Genomic DNA, 25,580 nt, shown 5'->3' on the forward strand with positions numbered 1-25,580 from the left:
CCAGGGAGTGAAAAGCAGTCCCTCATCAAATAAGACAATGCAATTTAAAATGTGAGATCTACAGGGAGTAGGAAAAACAAAAACGAACAATTGCCCCACATTTTAAAAAGGCTGCTGTCCTGTATTTATTGTGCTTTTCAGTATTTTCCAGTTTTCCTAAAAGTGAGCCTAAGATTTTTTTGTAACCAGAGCAGAATAGGATACTAATCTAAAAAAAAAGAAATGAGCTGAATACATGATAAGCTAAGTGCACCTCAGAGTCATAAAGATAACAACTCCCCAAGCGTCTCCTCCCCAGCCCAGGGTGGCTGGGGTTCAAAGTCCACTGGAGCGCAGGAGGGAGGTGGGGACCAGCAGCTCAGAGCCAGAAACGCAGGTCTGTGAAGAGGCAGAGGAGACTGCCCGGTCCCTGGACAAACACCTAGCCCAGGAGGACCTGCATAACCCATGGACCTTTCCAGACCCAGATGCAGACTCTGGAGGGAGCTGGTTCTCCTGGGTAAGAGCTGAACCCACAGGACAGGGAAGCGTTAGAGGAGAGGGGGATAGAGCTGGCACCAGGACTTTCGTGAGCTTACATACCTGGGCCTACCTCAACCATAGACACACACACACTCTCTCTCTCTCACTCACATATGCATACACACAGAATGTTCATCCCCATTCACCCCCAGAAGTGATGAACTTGGACCCCCTCCTGTGATTGCTGGAAATCACCTCCCCGGGTTCCTAGTCTGCCCTGATCCCCTCCCCTACCTCTCCAGCTAGACTCCTTCCCAACCTCTCACTTCCTTCTAGGACCCTCTGAATTCCTATGACAGGGACAACTGTCATGTCTCACTGGCCACCCTGTGTCCTGTCCTCAAACACCACCAGTATCTACACCTGGAGGCCTGGAGCAGGGGATCTCAGGGGTATTTGCCTCCTCCATGGAGTCAAGGCTTAGGGTACACAGACAGGAGATCTCCATGTCTTAGGACGACAGATCTTCATCCACATTTATGTGCACTCCACAGAATTTAGATGCTAAGTCAAAGGCACGTGTAGACAGTCTTGGAGGACTTCAGCCACCCACCTATCAACCGAGGTCTCCCACTGGGTTCTGCCCCATGATCAGGGACCCTGTGATGTGGTGTCCAGTGTGATGAAGATCTATCTCCAGACTCCGGTGACCCAGAGTATTGGGGATGGGGATGAGGGGGCCCAGGAGGCTTGGGGAGCCCCAGGGGGCCATCTGATCCAGACTGGGGAGCAGGGGGCATCAAAGCTAAGAAGTGAAGGCTGAATAGAAGTGAGTTGATGGGGGGCTGGGAAGGAGGGAATGGAGATCTGTGTGTCAGAAACAGGGAACAGCATGTGTGAAAGCCCAAAGTCAGGACAGAGTGTGGTGTAAAAAGAGAGCCGTTTATGTCTGGGGAACACAGTACAGATACTGTGTCTTCCGATAAATGAATGCAGAAATGCATGCATGAATGAGTTACTGAATAAGGGGGTTCATGGAGTAATGGGGTGGGGTAGGTATGATCCAAAAGGAGGCTAGATGAGTCATAAAGACCAGCTCTTTCTATGAGTGGCTCATAAGCCATGTTGAGTTTTAACTTTATTCATGGAGTGCTGGGGAACTACAGAAGTTACCTAAGAGAGCAGGGTCACAACTGGGGCTTTGTAAGGATCCACATAACTGTCATATGAGGAGGGGTTGAAGACTGAGTGTCCAAGGAGGAAACCAGGCTGGAAGAGGGTGAGGAAGGAATGGACCAGAACAGGGGCTGAGGGGGTGGAGAGGGGAGGACAGGCTGGGGAGCTAGAAACCCATGGCACGCTCACCAGTGTCCCTGGAGATCACTTCCTGGGCAGTGTAAATCAATCTCTCTTTCTCTCTCTCTCTCTCACATGTATGTGGGTTCTGTTTGTCTTCTCCAGCCAGTCTACTGGCCTGGGGGACCCGCCAAGCCTCTGGCCAAATCTACATCAGCCCAGAGTCACTCTTAGGGTTCAAGGGATTTCGGACCGTCATAGTCCTTGAGAATGCCACCGAAGATGCTCTGGAATTCAGCTGGCATCGTGGTGCAAATGACACTGAGGACAATATGATCGTCAGCTACAAACCTCCCTCCAATTTCTGGCAGACTGGGCCCATGTACAGAGGCCGAGAGAATGTGACCACATTAGGTAACCTGATGATCAGGCGATCTGCATTAAGTGACACAGGGAACTACACTGTGAGGGTGGACACTGGCAATGGGACCCAGACAGCAACCGGCTGGCTTGAAATACAAGGTGAGTTGGCAGGTTGCCCATTTCCGGACCTGGGAGCTTTGGGAGTGAGGTCCCTGGGAGATCATACTGTCCAACTCTCCTCCACCTGCAGGTGACAGGGGGAGACTTGGCAGATGTAGTCCAGCTTCTCCTGCTGAGATGGGTCACTGGTTTCCTTCAAGGGTTCCAGTTTCACTCTCAGGGTATCAGTTAGTTCTGCTGCATAACAAAGAGCCACAAGTGGCAGTCTTAGACAATACCCATTTATTAGCACACATCCCCGTCTGGCAAGTCTGGCAAGTGCTGTGCTCTGAGACTCGCAAGGTGGGGCTGTGGTCTCATGTGTGGCTCTGTCCATGGGCATGTCACATCATGACTCTTTGATTCTTCAAGGTCAACTGAATTCTGCCTCTCTGGGAAAGGGAGACTCTGTTAAGAAGTTTTAACTCTGTTAAGAAGGAGTCTTGTATGACATAAGGGTAACGATTGGAATGACAGTCCATCACTTTTGCCGTATTGTTTAGGTTAGAAGGAAGTCATAGGTTCTACCCACATTTGAGGGGCAGGGACTATACAGGCTGAAGTCATGAGGCCATCTTGGAATTCTGTCTACTATAGACAGCTCCTGGGGGCTCCACGGGGCTGGGTGGGTAGAGTGGGGATTTGGAGATAAGAAGTCCTGTGTTTTCTTCTGATCATGAATATGTCCCATGGCCTTGAGTCTTCATCTTCCCTCTGTGGTGTTCTGTTTCCTCATCTGTAGAATGGGGACAGTATCTCCTCTGTCTTTTGTAAGTTTGGAGGGAGTATCTGTATGTGTAAGTAACTGTAAGTAACTGTAAAGTGAATGGGACTCAGATAAAGGGAGCAATTATTATACAGAGTTCAAATATCACCTGTCAAATTGAATTCTACCGATGGCTCCTCAGTTGGGGGTGTTCTCGTTTCAGGTCCTGGGTTCAGAAACAACCATTAGGCCACACATCTATCCCAAGAACTCACCATTACTGCAGTGGATGCACAGTGATGACTCCACACCTAGGATGGGAGACTCAGACTAGTGTCCACACCTCAACCACTTGTGCCCACTCCCTACTTCTCTGTCCCTCCCTGCTCTAGGGCTGCTCCCCTGCCAAGACCTCAGACCCCATCTTACAACTCTTGGCTTCTCACCAACCTACCCCGGAAGCCCCTTCGGGGTTTCTTCCCCAAGCAGAGCTTGGGGAGGCAGACCCCACCCCTAATGTCTTCTTCCTGCTTCCCCCAGATGTGGAAGGCAAGCCAGACATCTGGGCCAACGCCACCTCTCTTGTAGAAGACGTGGATTCTGTGGCTGCCATTTGCTACACCAATGCCACCACTGTCAAGTGGTATGTGGATTTTACACTGGTGTCCAGCAGTGACCGGATGACAATCTCCCCGGACCTCAAGACCCTTGTCATTCACAGAGTCAGCCGCTATGACAGAACACTTTATTGCGAGATAGACAGCATCCTGGAGATTCCTCAGAATAGTAAAATTATCTCTCTGACTGTGGCCTGTGAGTGGTCTGGGGCCCTGGAGTAATGCTGGGGGTGGGCTTAGGGCCACCCAGGGATGTAGCAATAATACAGGCAGAACCGGGGAGAGGAAACGCCATGAGTCAGCCCCCAGCCAGCTGTATCTGGGTTTGAATCTCAGCTCTCTGGACTTAGAATCACCCTCAGCGCACAGAATGATCTGCTATTTAAAATGGGGACCCAACTTGCTACTCCTCAGATTAGAAAGAGTGCAAATTTGTTCAGATATGGCTTTTGTAAAGACAGGACTTCTTACAACTAATAGTTTCTTTAAAATGTCATTCAACTTATTAAATATTCAAATCCCATGTTCCCTTGAGCCTTCAGATACATTGGTCTTTTTATTCTGGTTTTCTAAATTTAGTAAAATCACCTTCACTTTTCCTTTTACTCAGATTGAACTGGACATACTCCCTTAAACAGTTTGATTTTAAAGCTAAATGACAGATTTCATGCATTCTCTTTTCTCCATGATCCTTCAACCACCCACCAACCCAAGTACGCAATCCAGCCAGACCTCCCCAAAATATCAAACGGGTCTTGTAAATCAAAGACATCATCTTATAAATATAATGAACCTTGGATCTTTACAATGTTCGGGGACTTTTTCACATTTACCAAACTCTTTCACATCTTCAGACTGTGAAAAAGCACAAGTCTTGAACGGTTTTCACATCTAAATCTAGAACCACACGAAGTCCATCAGATTTCCTAACAAGCATGCTCTGGCAATCATGGAGATAAAGTGGTCACAGAGCAGACAGTTTCTGACGTCCACACACAGCTTGCTGGCTGCAGGTTTGCAGTCAAGAGCCAGGATCTAGGATCTGCTTCTGCAGGGAGATTCCTCCCAGGCCATAGGGGAATTTGTTTAGCCCATTTGTGGGTCAGTAGGATACTATGAAATCCCTAATCCTCTCTTTGGGAACCCCATTTGCCTCATCTATAAAATTAACCCATGGGTTGTTATGGGGATTAAGCAAATGTGTGAACCTATAAAGTGTTTAGACCAGAGCCCAATGTTCAGGGGACCTGATATATTACTTCTACTCCTATTTTATAATGATGTGAAAGTCTGTCATGGGACTGACTCATAATAGATGCTTGAAATGGAAGATGTTATAGTTATAGTCATGTTGTTGGCACAGCTGCCTTGCATGTGTTGGATCTAGGGGATACATGGGGTGCAACGTGGGAGCACCTTCTGGTCGGGGAGGACTGTGTGTGGATTGAGGGAAGGAGACAGGATCCCAAGGGGTCAGAAACATAGCTCTGGGTCTCCTGCCATCTCTGCAGATGGGCCAGACAATGTGCGGCTGAGTACCAGTCCCATTACCTCCAAAGGCGTCCTGTCTGCTAAGATCGGCTCCCAGGTGATGATGGAGTGTGATGCCATTTCCAAACCCAGTCCCACGTACCAGTGGATCCACAATGGCTCTCTCCTGAGCTTCTCAGAGGCAAGCGTCACTCTCCAAAGTCTGACCTGGGACCAGATGGGCAAATACAGATGCATCGTGGCGAACCCTGTGACCCAGCTGACCCTGTACAGGGAATTCCAGATCCAGCTGTCCCGTAAGTACAGTAGCCCACCTCTGACGCTCGTGTTCCCCAAATCTTCCCATCTCTGTGCTTTTGCCTAGGCAGTGCCCATCATCATGTATGCCTTCCCCACCCTGCAAAGCCATGCTCACGATGGTTGGGTAAAATCCACCCTCCACCCCATCCTGTCCTCTGAGGTCCAAGTCCAAAGCTTCCCCCCTCCATAAAGCCCTGGGGGACCTCAGATCAGAGCAAGAGTGAGTCCCAGGGGGAGCTGGTCAGCCAACATCAAATGAGCACTTACTATGTGCCAGCCCCTCTTCTAATCTGTGCGGCCCTCATAGTCTCACTGCAGAGGAAGTGACTGTTGTGAACGCCACCTCCATTTACAGAGAAGAGAACTGAGCTGTGGGAAGTTTGAGTGCTTTTTTCCACATTCCAGTTCCAATCAACAGAGGAGGCAGCGCTCAAATTCTGGTAGTCCGGCTTCACAGCCTATGTCCTCAGCTGTTTTACTGGGTTGCTCAGAAGAGAAAGTGGAAAGGCTAGAGTGGGTGGTGGTGCAGAGGAAGCAGGGATCCGTTGTGGATGTGGTATTTGGAATATGGCTTGAGAATGAATCTGTAAATGGGAAGAGCCTCCTGAGCCTCAGTTTCCTTATCTGTAGTGTAGAGATAAAAAGGGTCCCTAGGGCACCTAGGTGGCTCAGTGGGTTAAAGCCTCTGCCTTCTGCTCGGGTCGTGGTCCCAGGCTGCTGGGATCGAGCCCCACATCGGGCTCTCTGCTTGGCAGGGAGCCTGCTTCCCCACCCCCCTCTGCCTATCTCTCTGTCTACTTGTGATTTCTGTCTGTCAAATAAATAAATAAAATATTTTATTTTAAAAAAGGGTCCCTATATGACAGGACTTCTGGCAGAATTAAATCAGATAGTGCATGAGAAGACATCAGCCTGGCTTGTCCCAGAGAGAGCCACAAACACTGAATGTGGGCTGGAGACATTTATTCTGGTCACTCCATACTATTTACTAAGCACCTGCTGTGCACCAGACATGACAGACTGACAGTGAATGATTATGCACTGACTGAACCACATCTTTCTAATTCCACTGGACTGTGAGCTCCAGAAGGACAGAGGCTGGGAGCACTGTTTGCTCACCACTTGTCCCTAGTGCTTATTTAACGCTGTGCCTGGCACATAGTTGGTGCTCAGCAAATACCTGTGCAATGAGTTAATGACACTGTGTAATCAACACCCCCGACCCTGTCACTCTCTACCCTCTTGAGTGGGTTTATTCTTTTTTGGAGAGCTTCCTGCTGCCTGCAATGATATTAGACATTTCTTTGCCTAATTGTCAATTGTCCACTTTCCAGCTGGAATGTCGCTACTGAATTCTTAACATTTGGGACATAGCAAATGCTGATAAATCTCTGAAATAGATGTGTGGGTGAGCAAAGTGTTGAATGATGTTGTCCCTGACTCCCTTGTATCCTCTCCTCCAGGGGACACAACTCCTGTTGTGAACAGAGGTTTCTACATCTCAGGAGCCAAAGTGGTGTGGCTCATTGTGTTCACAGTCCTGGGCAGTGTCTACTTCTGTGGAATCCTGATCTACGCCTTGATCAGCCATTTCTCCACCAGGTGCCTCTTGCCCTGGGTCAAGGGAGGGGTGCTTGCTGGGGAATGGGTCTCAAGAACACTTCCTTAGGAAGGGAAGGCAAAGCCAGGAGGGGAAGGGACAAGCTAGGAATGTGTTGTCAGGAATCATCGGAGGCAGATAGATAGGTCATGGACTAGAAGCCACTGACAGAGACGGAGAATGTAGAGGCAGTCATGCCTCCATATAGCAATGGGGTTTCACTTAGCGACTTCCTTTCATCCCAGTTTCTTTGTGTTTATGATGTTGATACGGAGGTCCACCTAGAAAGGCAACCATGAGAATGAGCAGGGTGGGTGCCAAGCATCGAGCATATGTCTGGAACATGGTAGTCGCTAGTTACCAAGTGAAGTTAGGGAAACAGGTAGTAGAGTCAACTGCAGGGGAGGAGACTGGTCAGAGGGAAGATTCTAATCTGGGTTTCAATCTCAGCTCTGACTTTAGCTGTCTAGGTGGCCCTCAGTAGATCATAATCCATTCAGGTCCTCTTCACCCATCTGGAGGGTGTGAAGGGTAACATCTTCCCTGAAGGGAGATATGGGGACTAGACACAATTCTTGGAGGATAAAACAATTAGCAGCATTCTTGGTACAAAGTAGATCAGAATTTCTCGAGCTTAGCACTATCAATATTTGGGGTCAGATAATTATTTCAGGGGTGGGTTAAGGCTACATTGTAGCATGCTTAGCAGCATCCCTGGCCTCTACCCACTTGATACCAGCAGCAATAACCTCCATCAGTCTAAGTTTAGACCATCAAAAATGGCTCTAAGTGTTAGAAAGGTCTTGAGGACAACATTGCCTTGACTGAGAACCATTGCAGTAGATGTTAAAGAAAGCAGTGATGATGGAGATGATGGTGATGCTGATGCTGATGATGTTGGTGATGCTAAAGTAGTAGTGGTTGTGGTGGTGATAGTGGTGGTGATGGAGATGGTGGTGATGGTGATGTTAGTGATGATTGTGGTGGTGGTGGTGATGGTGGTAATGGTGATGATGGGGGTGGTGGTGGTGGTGGTGATGGTGGTGATGATGTTGATGGTGGTGGTGGTGGTGGTAACGGTGGTGATGGTGGTGGTAGTGATTGGGGTGGCAGTGGTATTGATTGTGGTGATGACAGTGAAGATTTTAGAAGATACATTCTTTTTTCAAATCATTTTAGTATTTTGATATGGAACCTATATGTGATCATTGCATGGTCCAGCAAGAAGCTTAAAGTATTGACTGCCAGCGTGACAGTTAGCCCATTTGTGCTTCAGTTTGCCATGTGTAATATGGGAGTAATACTGGTATTGACCTCACAGGGATATCTGCTATGGGGATAAAGTCAGTGTCACTGACAAATAGCTTGGAACAAAGCTTGGCACATAGTAAGCACTGAATAAAATCTTAAGTATTATTTCTGATAGCATCATCATTCAATGTGCTTTATGTACTTTTCCAAACTAGTCATGATAAACTCTGGGGAGTTTAAGAGTAGTTCCAGGATATCTAGGTTACTTTTTCTTCTACAACCTGAAAGATGCAATCTAGCCAGGCATAACCCCCTCCTCATAGCCAGGAGTGAACTGAACATCTCCATTGCCCCATTCTCCTTAGAGGTGCCACATTCTCCTTGGTCTCAGCTCTCCAGTCTGGAATGCATGAGAGCAGGGAGCTGGGAATCAGAAAGGCCAGGTTCAGAACAAGCTTCTGTCATTTTCTAGCTGTGTGACTTTAGGCAAGCTTCTTCACCTCTCTGAAGTCCTGTTTCTTCATTCACAAAACAGGGTTAAAGTTTCTATTTCATGTGACTGTTGAGAGGATTCAATATAATTTCTATAAATCATCTACTCTAGTGTCTGGCATATAACAGGTGTGAAATAACTTAATATTATTATCACTAGGAATTAGCCCAGGTAATGCCAGCTTCTTCCCCAGGTACACACAGTCTCTTTTCCCTCCCCACTTCTGCTGCCCCACGGCATCTTCCTCCAGTGACCTTAAGAAATCAAAAATGCTAAAACGTATGGGGAATGTGGAGGACTCTCAATGCAGAGGTTAAGCTCCCAGATTCATCCCCTGCTACTCCTGAGGTCCTTCACAAGGATGGCTTGGAAAGAAGAAGCTGACCCTTCATCTCCCCAGGATTCTCCGGAATTCTGTTTCCTAAGGACCTGAAACATGACATCTTCTCTGATTTCTCCCCGCAGGCAGCCCCGGTTACCCAGTATCTGCCTTAGAACATGAGGACAAAACCAAATGGGCAAAAAGGTGAGGTGGAAGTGAGGGGGAAGCACTGAGAGTCCCCAGAGGGATGGGCCAGGCTGGAGAGGGAACAGGGTCTAACTGGAGGAGAGAGTCAAGAGAAGGAACCAGCCCAGCCACACTGAAGCTGGGAGATGGAGACTCTAGGAGCAAGTCTGGAGTCCCCACGTAGGACAGGGTTGGGGAGACATCAAGGGCAGAGCGGCCATTGGCTGCTCCATCTGCCAATCAGAGCCAATCAATGGAAAGTAGCCTGGGGCGGGTCATATGTGGAGCCCTGTGCTCTAATTCTGAGGCCTCTTCTCCACAAGCAAACCCGCTTCTGACTTCTCCCTTCTCTTAGCTTGATGCCATGGCACCACCAGAGAAGATGCAAAGATGACCATTGCCAGTGACGGGGAAACTGAACAACCTATAATTGCCCAGCAACCAGGAATGGCTTAAATGACACTGCACAGTTTGCGCTAGTCTGTCATGGTTAGAAACCACGCTGGAGAAAGGTGTTCACTGATGCAGGAAATGCTTACAACTCATTGTTAGGAATGTATAATGTAAAACTGCACCTGGTAGGACCATCGTTATGAAGAGGGGAGATTAGCTGACTACAGTTGTATGTATACACACACAGATACTTATATATGTGCATACATACACATGTATGTGTGCATATACACATATATACACCCCTGTATAAAAACATGGAAAATGTTAACTATTAACAGTCTTATCTCTTAATTTTCTTCTTTGCACTTTACTGTATGTTCCAAAGTGGGTTTTTTTTCCCCTCACAAAATGTATGAACTGTTTTTATAATCAGGAAAAAAAAAACAATAAAGTTATGGACCCAGCAGTCTTCACTGTGCCACTCTGCTCTACTAAAACCCAATAAAGTTAAAACATTGCCTGCAGGAAGAGCCAGCTCCAGTTTTAAGCACCTCCCGTCCCACTTCCCCCACTAACAGCTCGTCCTCAGATGGGCTGACCAGCACTGTCTTCTGAATCAACTTCGAGGTGTGCGGGCAGATTGAAAATAGGTATGTGCATGCTTTTATGCATCTCGGTGCCAACAGGCTTCCTGCTGAGCAAGGAGCCCAACGTAGCAGCTCCACCCAAGGACCCTAGGATCATGACCTGAGTGGAAGGCAGATGCTTAAGGACTCAGCCCCCCAGCTGCCCCTCCCCACCTTACAGTCTTAAGTAAGACTGTTGAATTTTACCTAAAGACTTTTCATTATTGTTAAAAATTTTTATTATTTTTTGTCAAAGGTAGATCTATATACAGTAAAATGCAGAAATCTTACATGAATAAGTCAATGAGTTTTGGTAAATACATACACTCATATAACTACTATTCCAATAAGATATGGGATGTTTCCTGTATCCCAGAAAGTGTCCTTGTGCACTATTTAAGTTATCCCCCAGCCACACACCCCCAAACAGAGGCAGCTCCTTTTGTTGAATTTCTGTCCCAATAGATTAGGTTCATCTGTACTTGAACTTCATCTAAGTGGAATTAAAAGATTTTATTCATTTATTTGACAGATCACAAGTAGGCAGAGAGAGAGAGAGAGAGGAGGAGGAAGCAGGTTCTCCGCTGAGCAGAGAGCCCGACGTGGGACTTGATCCCAGGACCCTGAGATCATGACCTGAGCTGAAGGCAGAGGCTTAACCACTGAGTCACCCAGGCGCCCCATCTAAGTGGAATTATAGAATATATTCTTTTGTTTCTGGTTTCTTTCACTCACCATGTTTTTGAGACTCATTCATGTTTTTACATGGGCCAACTGTTCATTCTTATATTTTGAGGAATAGTATTCTGTTGTTTGTATGCTGTAACACTTTGGTTATCCATTTACTTGTTGATGGGCATCTAGGTTTGTAGTTGTTGTTGATGATGGGCATTTGAGTTGTTTCTACCTTTGGTTATTATGAATAATGCTGCTATAAATGTTTATGTACAAAAGTTTGTGTGGGACCTTTGTTTTCATTCTTCTCGAGTAAAAATTACGGGTGGAATTTCTGGGTCATAGAGTGGGTATTTTGTTTAACTATACAAAACCACCACACCGTTGTACAGAACCCACAGTTGTACAATTTATATCCCACCAGAAATATACAAGAGTTTCAATTCCTCTACACCCTCTCCAACATTTGGTGTGCTCAGGCTTTTTAATTTCAGCCATTCTGACAGATGTGATAGGGCATCTCATTGTGGAGAATTTCATTTCCTTGATGTCCAGCAGTGTTGACCACCTTTCATTTACCTACTGGCCATTTGAATCTCTTCTTTTGTGAAATATATGATTAAGTCATTTTCCTCATTTAAAAAATTAGATTATTGTGTTATTAACTGGTAATAATTCTTTTTATAGTCTAAGTTCAAGCCCCATTTCAGATATATAGATATATATATATATATATATATATATATATATATATATATATCTTCCAGTTTATGGCTTGCCTGTTTATTTTCTTAATCATGTCTTTTGATGAACAGGAGTTTTTAATGAAAAAAAAAACATATAATGCTTACTGTTGTGGATGTTCTGTGAGAAATCTTTGTATACCCACGGATATTCCCCTAAATTTTCTCCTAGAACAATTCTGCCTGATAGAAAAGTAATGCAAGCCAAATATATAATTTCAAAAATCTAGTAGCTATAATAAAAAAAGTAAAAATAAACTGGTGAAATTACTTTTAATAACAGTATAGTTAAACTAGTATATCTAAAATATTATCATTCCAGCAGGTAATCCATATTAAAAATTATTAATGACATCTTTTATCCCTTTTTGTACTGTAAATGTAGCACATATTTTTTTAAAGGAGTAAAGTTTATTATGTGTATCTTTTTTTTTATAAATATATATTTTTATCCCCAGGGATACAGGTCTGTGAATCGCCAGGTTTACACACTTCACAACACTCACCAAAGCACATACCCTCCCCAATGTCCATAACCCCACCCCCTTCTCCCAACCCCCCTCCCCCCAGCAACCCTCAGTTTGTTTTGTGAGATTAAGAGTCATTTATGGTTTGTCTCCCTCCCAATCCCATCTTGTTTCATTTATTCTTCTCCTACCCACTTAAGCCCCCATGTTGCATCACCACTTCCTCATATCAGGGAGATCATATGATAGTTGTCTTTCTCCGCTTGACTTATTTCGCTGAGCATGATACGCTCTAGTTCCATCCATGTTGTCGCAAATGGCAAGATTTCATTTCTTTTGATGGCTGCATAGTATTCCATTGTGTATATATACCACATCTTCTTTATCCATTCATCTGTTGATGGACATCTAGGTTCTTTCCATAGTTTGGCTATTGTGGACATTGCTGCTATAAACATTCGGGTGCATGTGCCCCTTTGGATCACTACGTTTGTATCTTTAGGGTAAATACCCAGTAGTGTAGCACATATTTTTTTAAAAAAAGAATTACTTATCTGTTTGAGAGAGAGAGTGCAAGCAGGAGGGTGGGAAGGAATAGAGGGAAAGGAGCAAGCAGACTCCTCATGGAGCAAGCCAGATGCAGGGCTCTATCCTGGACCCTGAGATCACAGCACTAGCTGAAATCAAGAGTCAGATGTTCTAAGTGACTGAGCCACCCAGGCACCCCTAGTATAGCATGTCTTAAATGCCATGCGCGGCCAGTGGCTACCACTGGGCAGCACAATTATAAAACCTCTATAGTTTTCACCTCTAGGTTTATGATTCACCTCAGACTAATGTTTTGCATGTGACATGAGAAAGGGGTCAAGGTTCATTGTTTCTAAACCTTGATCCACTTGTTCTATGGCCATTTGTTAAAAAGTCCCTCCTTGGGGCACCTGGGTGGCTCAGTGGATTAAAGCCTCTGCCTTAGGCTCCGGTCATGATCCCAGGGTCCTGGGATCGAGCCCTACATCGGGCTCTCTGCTCTGCAGGGAGCCTGCTTCCTCCTCTCTCTCTCTCTCTGCCTGCCTCTCTGCCTACTTGTGATCTCTGTCTGTCAAATAAATAAATAAAATCTTTTAAAAAAAAAAAGTTCCTCCTTCCCCAACTGAATAGACTTGGACCTGTTCGATTAGCTATATATACACACTCTAATTAGACTTTGTTCTCTTCCCCACCACAGTGTCTTGGTTTCTCTAGCTCTGTAGTAGTCTTATTTCGCCAACTGTGTTCTTCTTTCACCAGACTGTTTTTGCTATTCTAGATCCTTCACATTTCTATGTAAATTTTGGAACCAATTTGCCAGTTTATGCATGTAAACATATGTATGTACTGACTCATTTGGGAACCTTCCTCATAGGTTTGGTTTGTCTCCACAGGGAGAGATCATGTCCCACTGCTTGACTCCCTTCTGAACCCAGAAGTCTACCTCTTGAGCTTGGCTTTCAAGGACAGAGGCAGAGGAAGACCTAGTGGGAAGTATGTTCCAGGAGGAGGCATGTCAGCAGGTGAGAGTGAGGGCTGCTGCTGGAACCCTCCAGAGTCAGGAAAATTCTCAGGAAGACTTTTCTGCTCAGAGCACAGGGATCCAGCATATGGTCAACATACACTTTGTGCCAGGAGCTCTGACTGGATTTTCCTACTGTAATTCCCACCAAGAACTTGCAGCTAGGGGTTCTCATCCCTGTTTCACAGAGTGGGAAACTGAGACACTGAAAAGTAGGGATTGGTCTGTCACTTGCTTAGTAAAGGGGTGGCGTGTGGTTTTGAACTTGAAACTGTTCCTAAAGCCTGTGTTCTTTTAGCCTGTGTTCTAAAGCTGTGTACTTACAACTCATCGCCTGCAGGCCTTTTAGTTCTACAGGAATCAGACTGACTTTTTCTTTGCCCCTCAGCAGCCAAGATCCCCCAAGCCAGGGCTGGGTCTCAGCAGGCTCTCATTTGTGAATCTTGATCTCGGAGTATTCAGTACCAGTTGGCACCTGTTCCTGCTGGCCCCAAGTGTCTGTCCCATGAAAGCTGAGGGATGCATAATGGAGCTCTTCTTCCTCCCCCAAGGAGAGGGTAGCCACATCTGGGGGAAGGCTGCCTACCCAGGATTCAATCAGGGGACCCTGAGTGGAGGGAGAGAAAAAGGAGTCAGAGCAGAATGGTGGGGACAGGATAAGACAGAGAGTACCCAGGAGAGAGACCCATGAATTCCTTCATCCATTCATCCCACGTATATTCTCGTGGAATCTCCTCCAGGCATACTTTCCTCAAATATTTAATACATAGCACTTTATTTGGTGCTTGTGAATCTCATTAACTTCCCATAACAACCCCATAAAGAAGGTATTATTGTCCTTATTTTATCACTATGAAAATAGAGGGTAAACCAAGGAAGTAGCTTGTTCAAAATCCCTGGTGAAGCCAGGATCCAGTCCAAGTTCTTCCTGACCCCAAAGCCTGGTGTCCTACTGAGGACCCCCTGTGCATGCAGCCCTGAGCTGGACACCGTAATGCATATACCAGACATAAGCCCTGACCTCTTGCAACTTACTCTTTTTTTCCCCTTGCAGCTTACTTTTTAACCTAGGGAGGAGGCAAGAAGTGTTAAATAAATAAATATCTAACTGTGAATTATTATATAATGGACAGGAACTGGGTAAGGGAGAGAGAGTTACAAAGCCTTGATTTGAGTATAGCACCTGTCCTTAGGTAGCTCACAGTTTGGTGGAATGTCAGTCAGTGAAAGAAATCATGTCCCTGTGAAATAGGCAGAAAAACAGACCCTCCAAAATGCCCACATCCTAATCCCCTGGAATCTATGGATATGTTACCTTATATGGCAAAAGGGACTTTGGGATGGAATTAAATTAACCATGTTGAGATGGGGAGATTGTCCTGGATTATCTGGATGTGGTCAGTGTAATCACAAGGGTCTTTCTCTTTACAAGTGAAAGAAGGCAGAGGCAGATTTGAAGATGCTTCTGGCCTTGAAGATGAGACCAGGGCCATCCAGTCGCCTCCAGAAGCTGGAAAAGGCAAGAAAATGCATTCTCCCCTGGGGCTTCCAGAAGGAGCTCAGGCCTGCTTGCCAACACCTTGACTTTAACCCAGTGAAACCCATTTTGGACTTGGGACCTCTGGAATGATAAGATGACAAAATTATGCTGTTGGAGGCCACTAAATGTATAGCCATTCATTACTGCAGAGTGAAAGGTGCTGACCGGGGTTGGGAGGCACCCATCTCTGCTGCCCCCTCTAGATGAGAACCCTTTAGGGGCACCTGGGTGGCTCAGTGGGTTAAAGCCTCTGCCTTCAGCTCAGGTCATGGTCCCAAGGTCCTGGGATGGAGCCCTGTGATCCCAGGGTCCTGGGATCAAGCTCTGCAACAGGCTCTCTGCTCAGCAGGGAGCCTGCTTCCTCCCTCTCTCTCTCTGCCTGCCTCTCTGCCTGCTTGTGATCTCTGTCTGTCAAATAAATAAATAAAATCTTTTTTAAAAAATCTTGTTATTCAAATTAACACACACACACACACACACACACACACACACTTCCTGACACTCCTGTTATCAAGACCTCTGCTTAGTGAAATCTAAATGTTCCCTTTTCAGTTCCTGCCTCTCTGGACTTTGCAACAGCGGATGACCCCATTGCATGTCTTCCCTATGTAAAAGCCTTTCTTTTCTTAATCACAAGGTATTCATCAACTGACCTGCCAGACACTTTGCTGGTTGCCCTCCATTTCCCTGAACTCTAAGTAGGAGAGGGGCCCCAGACTTTTTCCTTCTTCAGCTTCACCTTGTGACCTCATCTACTCAGTTGTCTTCATGTCATCTATAGGCTAATGGCTCCCAAAGCCTTACCACCAGTCCATTCCCTCTCTTGAACTGTGGCCTTTGATCTGATGGTGTAATTAAAATCCCGTTTCCCTTGTCCAAAACACATATATTCCAACTGAACTCTTTCTCCCCCAAATCTCTTCCTCCTACAATTTTCTCAAGCACAATGATTGATGCCTCCACTTTTCTAGCTACTCAGTGAAAAAATCTAGGAGTCATCCTGGACCCCTTTCAGTCAGTCATATCCCACCCCTAATCCATTAGCAATTCCCATTGGTTTTAATTTCAGACTTCATCAGGATGCAATCATGCCCATCTCTCATGCCATCCTGGTTCTGGTCATCATCATCATCTCATACCTGAATGCTTCTCCAGCCTCCTTTCTAACTCCCCTGCTACGTACAGTCTCTTACACATGGTAAGCAGGGGGATCTGTGAAAATGAAAGTCATGTCCTTCTTTTTTTTTTTTTAAACATCTCCAGATGCCCACAGCAGACTAGGTGTGCAGACATGATTTACACATACCCTGACTTCTCCAAATTAATTTCCTGCCTGTTGGTACTTGCCTCCCTCTGTCTAATTGCACAGACTTCCTGCTGGTCCTCCACTCACTGGTCTGCATCTTGTTTCTGAGCATTTGCACCTGCTATTTCTTCTTCCCAGAGTGCTCTTTGTGCACAATAGATTGCAAAGTCTTAAGGGTCCTTCATGTCTTTGCTTAATCATCACTAACGAAAACCACAGAACAACCTACATAATGGCACAGAATGTTTGCAAATCATGTATCTGAAAAGATGTTAATATCCAGAATATATGAAGAACTTCCATGACTCAACAACAACAACAACAAAATAACCCAGTTATTTAAATGGGTAAAAAAAAAAACCTTGAATTAGACATTTTGCCAAAGAAGACATAGAAATGGCTAATAAGCCTACGCAAGACATTCACGAGTAATCATTAGAAAAATGCAAATCAAAACTACAAGAGATATCCTCTCACACCCATGAGGACGCCCACTATAAAAATACAAAAATAGGGACACCTGGGTGGCTCAGTCAGTTAAGCATCTGTCTTTGGCTCAGGTCATGATCTCAGGGTCTTGGGATCAAGCCCCAAGTCAGGCTCAGCTCTCAACAAGGAGTCTACTTCTCTCTCTCTTTCCCTCTGCCCCTCCCCTTCCACTTATGCTTTCTCTTACTCTCTCTCTCTCTAATAAATAAACAAAATATTTTAAGAGGCAAAAAATAAAAAACAATAAGTGTTGGTAAGGATGTGGAAAAAATGAACTCTATGTACTGTTGGTGGGAAAGGAAAATGGTGCAGCCAAGAGGCAAGGGAGTATGGTGGCTTCTCAAAAAAGTTAAAATGAAAACTCCCATGATCCAGCAATTCCACTTATGAGTATTTATCAAAAAGAAAAAAATGGAAAGCAGAATCTCAAAAAGATATTTACATTGCCTTGTTCATTGTACATTGTTTACAGTAGCTAGAGGTGGAATGATCCTAGTATCCATCAGCAGATGATGGATAAAGAAAATGATAAAGAAAAATGTGATATGTGAAATGTGATAAAGAAAATGTGCTGTATACATACAACAGGATATTATTCAGTCTTTAGAAAGAAGGACACCTGTGGCACTTGGGTGTCTCAGTCGGTTGAGTGTCTGACTCTTGATTTCAGCTCAGGTCATGATTTCAGGGTTGTGGGGTTGAACCCCACATTGGGCTCCTTGCTCAGTGGGGAGTCTGCTTAAGATTCTCTTTCTCTCCCTCTCTGTCCCTCCCCCTCACCTCACACTTCTCTCTCTCTCTCTCTCTCTCTCAAATAAAAAATAAATAAACCTTTAGAAAAAGGACATCTTGTCACAGGCTACAGCATGGGTAAACTTAGAGGATAATATGCTAAGTGAAATAAGCCAGTCGCAAAAAGACAAAAGCTGCATGGTTCCACTTACATGAGGTATGTAAAGTCATCAAACTTACAGAAACAGAAAATAGAATGGTGGTTTCAGGGCTGGAGCAGCAGGGGAAGTGGTTTGTTGTTGTTCAATGGGTACATACAGAGTTTGTTTTGCAAGATGAAAATGTTCTGGAAATTGGTTGCACAACTGTACATTTAAAGATGGCTAGGTGGTAAGTTTATCAAAATAAAATAAAGAATAACAACAACAATAAAACATAAGCCATCTCCCCATCATTCCCAGTTTCTGTGCCCTGCGTTGCCCCCAAAGTACAGGTCTGTCCTTTCCATTGTAGTCACTTATTTGTGGTTTGGTTGTTTGATTGATTGGTTATATCCCTATGTCTAGACTAAAACTTACTGAGCCTGAGATGGAATTTTTTTCTTTTCTTTTTTAAAAAAATATTTTATTTACTTGACAGAGAGATAGAGCCAGAGCACAAGTGGGGGGAATGGCAAAGGGAGAGGGAGAGGGAGAAGCAGGGAGACTGATGTGGGACTCGATCCCAGACCCCAGAATCATGACCTGAGCCAATACTTAACTGTCTGAGTCACCCAGGTGCCCCCGACCCCAGATTTTTTTCATAGATGAATCTTTGGCAGATGAAATGCCTGTCACTTGGCACATGCTCAGTAACATTTCCTGAATGAATTAATGAATGAAAGCCTACATAGCACTTTGCTCAAAATCCTGCAAAGGCTTCCAGTCAGACTCTGAATATAAATGGATGAAAAGTGTGATATTTACATTGGATCATGAAGGCTGAGCAGGAATGAAGAAGTGGTAATGAGAGGGTAAAGCATCTGAGGAGAAAGGAACAGCCCATGCAAAGATCCAGGGGCACAAATAACCTTGTTCAGAGAAGTCGATGGAGTAGAAAGTAAGAGTGACTTTCTGAACCATTTGGAGCTTGAGACCAAAGAAGACATGTGTGCCCCTGAAAAATGTTTTTGTGTATTTTTAATGGTTATTTTTTCACATTAAAATAATTGAAATATTATTGAAAACTTGAAGAGTGTGTGTAATAAAACATTACTTTCAGTTTAAAGATTTTATTTATATCCAAATCAGCATTTTTGATAATTTTGCTTTTCTGGTTTTGCTGAAAGCAAATGTAGAGAGGACATTTTTAAAATCAACTTCTCCCTTCTCTAGTTTTCATTTGAGAATGCTGCCATGTTTGACAATTTCTCTAAACTCAATTATGATCTTACGTAATTTTTAACTAACTTTAGTCTACTGATCCTGTCATTCTTTAGAGTTTTTTGGTATTTTCCTTATCGTGGTTTTTTTGCCTTAATTTCACTTTTTTAAAAAATAGTATATTAAGACATTATTCTGGATTACTGATATTTTTGAGCACTACGTTAAGTTTTGCATCTGCAGCAAGTTCTTCCCTCACTTCACCCTAATCCTAGTCCTTCTGGAGACGTGTTTGGTCGGAATATGCCGGGCTGCAGGGTAAGGAGTTTGGACTCTATTCTCTGGGTGATGGGTCCACAAACTATAGCCCATAGATCAAATACAGCCCACTGCCTGTGTCTGTAAATAAAGTTTTATTGGAACACATCTGTGCTCATTCATTTACATATGGTCTATGGCTGCTTTTACTTGACAACAGCAGAGTTGAATGCTTACAATTGAAGGTAAAGTCTGCAAACCCAAAAATACCTATATGGCCCTAGATTAGAAAAAGTTGCCAGCCTCTGGTCTAGACAGTGGAGACAAGCAGTTCAAACGCAGAGGAACTGAATAGTGATGGGTTTTTAGATGACTGCTTGGTGTAGAACAAGGGAGGTGAGAGGCAAGAGGGTGAGGGGGTCCAGGGAAAAGATTCTGAAGCCTTGGCAATGATGGGAGTCAAGATGGGAGGGGGTGCTGATGCTAGCTGTCCTTAAGAGGAAAAATAGACAAGACATGGTGAATTTGGGGTTTTAGGAGAAGAAAGGGAGGACAAAGAGAAGGTGACTCCTCCATGCCTGGCCTGAAAGAAAGAGGAGGGGGTGGTTGTGTTGTCACAAAGAAGGGGAATCCTTAAGGAGGAAGAGGAGGAGATAAGGAGAGCACCTTTGGACCATGCTGAGCAACAATCCTGGGGGCCATCCTAGGGGGAGGTGTCCAGGATGGATGCTCAATGGCAAGTCGCCCAGGTCACTCACCTGAGAGACCGACCTTGTGACAGAGTTTACACCTTCCATGCCCATGTTCCTGATGCTCATTGCTGACCTTGTGGCTTTCTTCCTGCAGGACCTCACTCTGAGAAAAGAGACCAGAGAGCCTTTCAGTCTGATCAGTTCAGCATGCTATAAGCAGACTGACTCCCTCCTCTGTTCTCTCTCAAGGGCTGGAGGGTAATGGAGGTAGGAGAGTGGAAGAATGTAGGCTTCCCCATCCTCGACAGTGGGGCCAGAGTTCTGTGACAGACTCACCCAGGTGCCATCGACCTCCTTCCTGCCCTTGCTTTAGGGTCTTGAGCCATCCAAGTCCCTCTATTCTGGGCCCGCCTGCCCTTTCCACCCGGGGGTTTTCCCTCCACCCCCAGGGTCAATGCTCACACGATGACGATGATGCAGAGACACAGGAAGAATAGAGCCATAACACCTGCTCCCCCAGCAGCCCCCAGCAACCTCTCAGAAAAAGGCCATGCTTTTCCTGCAGACAGATTGGATTATTGGTGATTCCTCTCCAAGAACTCGGTACGATCTCCCACTCCCTGTAGGATCCCAGATTCCCATTTTCTAGCCCCTCTGCCAGACTCCAAACAGGGGCACCCGGGTCTTGGGGAGGGGATTAGGGCCAGGTGAGAGAGGCAAACAGATGCTGAAGTACAGCCTGTCTGTATTTAAAATGTGGATATTGGGTTCATGGTAATATTTATTTTGCATTCATTTATATTTTTAAAAACACTGCAATGCAGTATTACTTCTTATTACTGAAGTTTTGGGGGCTTCTCCTTGAATTTTGTGCTCTGGTGAGTGCTTCACTTGCCTCACCTTCCTCCCTGTCCCACAAATCAAGGATCTGTGTCCCTGGACACACCTGTGCAGGCCCCAGCCCCTCTCCTTCAAGACCCATGTCCTTCCCCTCCCAGGCTTCACCCTACCCTACAGCCCTGGTCTGGCAGGAAGAGGACAATGAAACTATAGGTGGCAGGGAAAATCTTGGCCTCACAGGGGAGCACAGACCAGAGTTGAGCTTCCCTGTAAGGCTCAGAGGCTGCTGGAGGTCCTGGGGGCAGTGAGATTGTTCTCCCCCAGCACCCCCTTACACACACACAGGTGCACTCACTCTGCAGGGAGAGCCTCAGGGAGACGTGCTGAGAGCCCAGCAGGTTCTGAGCTCGGCAGGTGAATTCCCCTTCATCTTTCTCCTGCACTCGAGGCAGCTCCAGCACCCCAGAGTTCAAGGGATTTGAGGAACACAGGGTCAGGCTCCCCCGGGCCCAGTACAGCCTGGCAGGGGGGTTGCTATTGACAACACAGACCAGGTGCAGGGACTGGTCCTCCAGGACTGAAAAAGATGAGCCGTTTTCCAGGGCTGTAGGTGCTGGAGAAAAAGAGACAGAGGGTCAGAGAGACAAAAAGAGAGAGCGAAAGCAGGATTTGAAAACAGACTGGATGAGGGGACAGAGAAACAGAAGTAGGTTGAGGTGCAGGAAAAGGCATGTTTTTTTCCCCCTTGTTGGTGGGAATGCACCCTTGTCAATCCTCCGTTCAGGACAACTGGCCACATATCTCAACGTGGAAAGAACATAAAAGCTACATTTTGCTTTTAGGGACTTATCCCCCAGACATACATATACAGAGTTGTGCAGGAGACAAAAGATTACTCATTGTAGCCTTTCAGCTAATAGAATAAAATGGATGCCATGATCTCCCATCGGAAGACTCAAACAGAATCAGAATCCATCCACGGGAAGGAATACCGCACAGTCTCGGAGGAGATCGAGGACAGTCTGTACTACTGATATTACAGGACCCCTCAGATCGTCCAGGCAAACACAGCAAGACTCAGAGCAGACTATGGACACTGGTCACTTCCCAGGAGGAGACTGGGCATCTGAGGACAGACTCTGCTGTGCATTTTGAATATTTGTCTGTGTGACTGCTTTACCTCTTCAGAAGTACTTAAATAAACAGTTGCTAGGGAGGATAAAAGATGAAGAAGGAGTCAGGAGATGCATGATAAAGGGCAGATGTGCTGTGTGCACGTTGCCCTGTTCTCCTCTTCTGATAACAGAGCTGGGGTGGGGGGTGGTGCAGAAGTGGAGGAGGAGGCAGCTGAAGGGGACAGTTGCTCACAGCAACATGGAGGCTAGGAAAGGGGATGACCCTGGCCCTGCCCTTGCTCCCCACACCCCAGGAGAAAGCTCTATCCTACCTGTGCCATTTCCCTGGGAGACAGTTACTGTCAAGTTCTGCGGAGAGTCTGGGACAGAAAGACATGGAGGATTCATGTCAATAGGGAGGGCTCGTGGACATTGGCCCTCTGTCCCCAACAGCTGCATAAGTGGAGAAAGAATGGAGACAGGTGTCCTCCTGACCCTCTTCCAGTCCAGATTTTGGGACCAGCACCCAATGCCCCAGGCCCTGACCCCCCACCCGCTGCCCTCATGACACCATCAGGGACCCAGGGATTCCTGGCCTGGCTCTCACAGGACACATTGAGGTGGATGGTCTTCACTGTGGTCACTCTGGCCCCAGGCAAGGTCACCTGACAGGTGAGGGGCATGCCATGGTCCTGGGGCCGTGGGGTGAGAGTGATAACGGAGGAGAGGTGAGTCCTGGGGCCCAGGGAGGTGAGGGCAGCTGACGTCCAAGAGAAGATGGGCGGTGTGCTCCTCTCACAGGCCCAGGGCACAGAGCAGGTAAGGTTCCTGGGGTGTCCAGATTCCAGGGTCCCCGGGATGAGGATGTCAGGTGTGTAGTTCAGAGCTGTGAGGAGAAGGGGAGACAGGGGAATCAGGAGGAGGGTCCGAGGTGAGACCCTGAGAGAAGCCTCAGGCTTTGGTCCAGCTCCTGCTTCTGAACCTTGACTTGTGTTACCCGCAACCCCTCCCAGGAGGGGGAGTCCCATCCCAGCTCTGACCCAGGACCCCCGTCCTTCCCATGTGGCCTTTCCTGGGGTCTCCTTCTTACCTGTCACTTGCACGGAAAGCAGGTTCTGTTTATAACTGCAGCTCACAGAAGACTGTCTCTCCACCCTGAAGAAGTATGTCCCCGAGTCCCTTCTCTGTGCATCTCTGATATCCAGGGAGCAGTTGTAGGCCTGGGGGTCCCCAAGGAGGTGGAATCGGCCCTGGGTGTCCTCCCGCACTTTACGATCTGGGTTGTTTGTCGCCACTGGAGCATCGTGATGTACAACAGCCCCTTCCTGGAACCAGTAGCCGAGAGCTGAGGTTAAGTCAGACCTGTAATTCTCAGGGTTCCAGAAGTTGCAGGGCACAAACACACACAGGCCCTCTTGCACAGTCACCAAGCCATTCACTTGCAGACTGCAAACTTTCTGGACCCCCTTCTCGGGCCACCTCTGACCGTCAGCCCCCTCCCTCCTCCAGAGCAGGGCCAATAGCAGCAGAAGCATGTCCGGCCTTGGCAGTGCCAGGGTCCCCAGAGTGTCTGTTTCTTAGGGTTGGTCTCTCAGGAACTAAAAGTTGCAATAATCAGAGGAAGCCCCAAGAGGAAGATGCAGGTGATGTCAGAACAGTGACCCTCCTCAGAGGAGGAACTTCACACCTAGACACTGTCAGGGCCAGGACAACCGCTGGGAATCAGCCATCCGCCACCACGTGTCCACTCCTGGGGACGCTGGGCCTGGAGGCCAGAGAGGGTGAGAGCCCTCAGGGAGCCAAATTCACCCCCTGTGCAGGGCTCGAACCCCATCTCCCGTCTCCCTGCTGATACTGCCTCCCTCTGGGATTGTTTTCTGCAAAGTGAAAATGGGTCCCTTCTGGCCAGACCCCCTGAATCTCAGGCTGTGGAAGTCAGCCCTGCTGGGGGCAGGACACAAGGACTCAACAGGTGGGGGAGGCCAGGCCTGGGGGCATGAGGAGGCCAACTGTCCTCCCGCCCTTGGCATCCACGCAGGGGTCATCCCCTCCCTGCTCGTGAAGTCACAGACTAGCCCCAGCCGCTGCCCCAAGAGTCACTGTCTGATGGGGAGATGGTAAGTGTCCGGCACCTGGAGCCCCCTGTGACAGGGGCCAGAGGCAGAGTGAGGGGCTACTGTCCCCCCACGTGGGAGGTTGTGTCACAGGAAGCTTGGGCAGAAGGGACACTCGGGCAGTGGAGGCGAAGACTCCAAGAATGTTGAGGGGTGCCTGACTCAAAGGAGGAAAGGGAACCTGAGGCTGTGGTTGTAAGCGGGGTTGCTGTGGGGAGAAGTGCAGAAGAGAAGGGGCAGATTTTGAAAGGGATAGAAAGTTCCCCTTTCCCCCTTCCTCGTGACTGTCTGGTGCCAGGACAATTTCTTCACCACTGGTACTTCACGGGGCCATGCTCCTCTTCATTGCTCCACAGCCTACAGGTTTTTCTCCCAGGAGTCGGAAGTGCAGGGGACACGGGGGCGGGGAGGATGCCAGCTAGGTGCCATCCACCCTCAAGATGGCGAGGACTGGGTGAGAGAAGAGGTGTGCACTTGAATTCACAGAAGGTTAGCTTTGTGTGGCTAGGGACTGGGAGAAGGTGCTGGGAGCCCTGGTAGGTGGCACTTCCTCCCACTGATGTTGGTTTTCTTGATACATTTGGCAGGGGGAGGGGGAGGAATATAAGATACACACAAAGAAGGATGCCTGTGGGGCGCCTGGGTGGCTCAGTGGGTTAATGCCTCTGCCTTCGGCTCAGGTCATGATCCCAGGACCCTGGGATCAAGCCCCACATCGGGCTCTGCTCAGCGGGGAGCCTGCTTCCCTTCCTCTCTCTGTCGTTTAAAAAAAAAGGAAGGATGCCACAAAAACAACTCAGTGATTCATCACAAGATAGAAATAGAGCATTGCAGGCACCTTGGACCGTCCCCTTGGGTCCCCATCCCTATCGCACACCCCACTCCCCCCAAACGAGCTCTGAGAGTCACTTTTTTTAAAAAAGATGTATTTATTTATTTGACTGACAGAGATGGCAAGTAGGCAGAGAGGCAGGCAGAGAGAGAGGAGGAAGCAGGCTCCCTGCTGAGTGGAGAGCCGGACATGGGGCTCGATCCCAGGACCCCGGGACCATGACCCAAGCCGAAGGCAGAGGCTTTAACCCACTGAGCTACCCAGGCGCCCTGCTGAGAGTCACTTTAATGCTAATTGTTCCCTCATTTTTTCTTCATAGCTTTATCACCCAAGCATTCTGCCTTTAATACTATGGCCTTACACATGTTTTTCTTAAGACTTTGTATGCAAAGAAAAAATTACAGTCTCTTTTCTTCCATTTAACCTTGTGAATCTGTCCATCCCATTTAACACCTTCCCAGAACCAATACCCATAACTAGGGGTATAGTCAGTGCTGGGGTCACTGAGAAGGGAAGGGGCAGGATTTGAGCATGCATATATACTCCCACACCATCAACAATTCCTGCATTTGTAGCCGTGTCTCTCCCTGTCGCCCCAT

At 46.8% G+C, this 25,580-nt stretch overlaps 2 protein-coding genes across 2 annotated transcripts; one reads left to right on the top strand and one right to left on the bottom strand.

Moving 5' to 3' along the window:
- The first annotated feature begins 377 nt into the window (after nt 1–377).
- On the top strand, nt 378–9,892 carry CEACAM18 (CEA cell adhesion molecule 18). Its single transcript, XM_044256768.1, has 7 exons — nt 378–499; nt 1,924–2,280; nt 3,527–3,799; nt 5,115–5,390; nt 6,858–6,996; nt 9,204–9,264; nt 9,602–9,892. Exons 1-6 carry the CDS (start codon nt 448–450, stop codon nt 9,238–9,240), a joined length of 1,134 nt encoding a protein of 377 aa, XP_044112703.1. The 5' UTR covers nt 378–447; the 3' UTR covers nt 9,241–9,264; nt 9,602–9,892.
- A 4,040-nt stretch (nt 9,893–13,932) lies between these two features.
- On the bottom strand, nt 13,933–23,608 carry LOC122911760 (sialic acid-binding Ig-like lectin 8). Its single transcript, XM_044256760.1, has 7 exons — nt 23,126–23,608; nt 22,643–22,921; nt 22,368–22,415; nt 21,276–21,533; nt 20,543–20,639; nt 20,147–20,243; nt 13,933–14,309 (listed from the first exon to the last, which is right to left on the bottom strand). The coding sequence occupies exons 1-7, from the start codon at nt 23,568–23,570 to the stop codon at nt 14,133–14,135; spliced, it is 1,401 nt and encodes a 466-aa protein (XP_044112695.1). The 5' UTR covers nt 23,571–23,608; the 3' UTR covers nt 13,933–14,132.
- Between the last annotated feature and the right edge of the window lie 1,972 nt (nt 23,609–25,580).

The sequence above is a fragment of the Neovison vison genome, chromosome 7 (assembly GCF_020171115.1).
Source record: "Neovison vison isolate M4711 chromosome 7, ASM_NN_V1, whole genome shotgun sequence".
NCBI classification, from domain to species: domain Eukaryota; kingdom Metazoa; phylum Chordata; class Mammalia; order Carnivora; family Mustelidae; genus Neogale; species Neogale vison.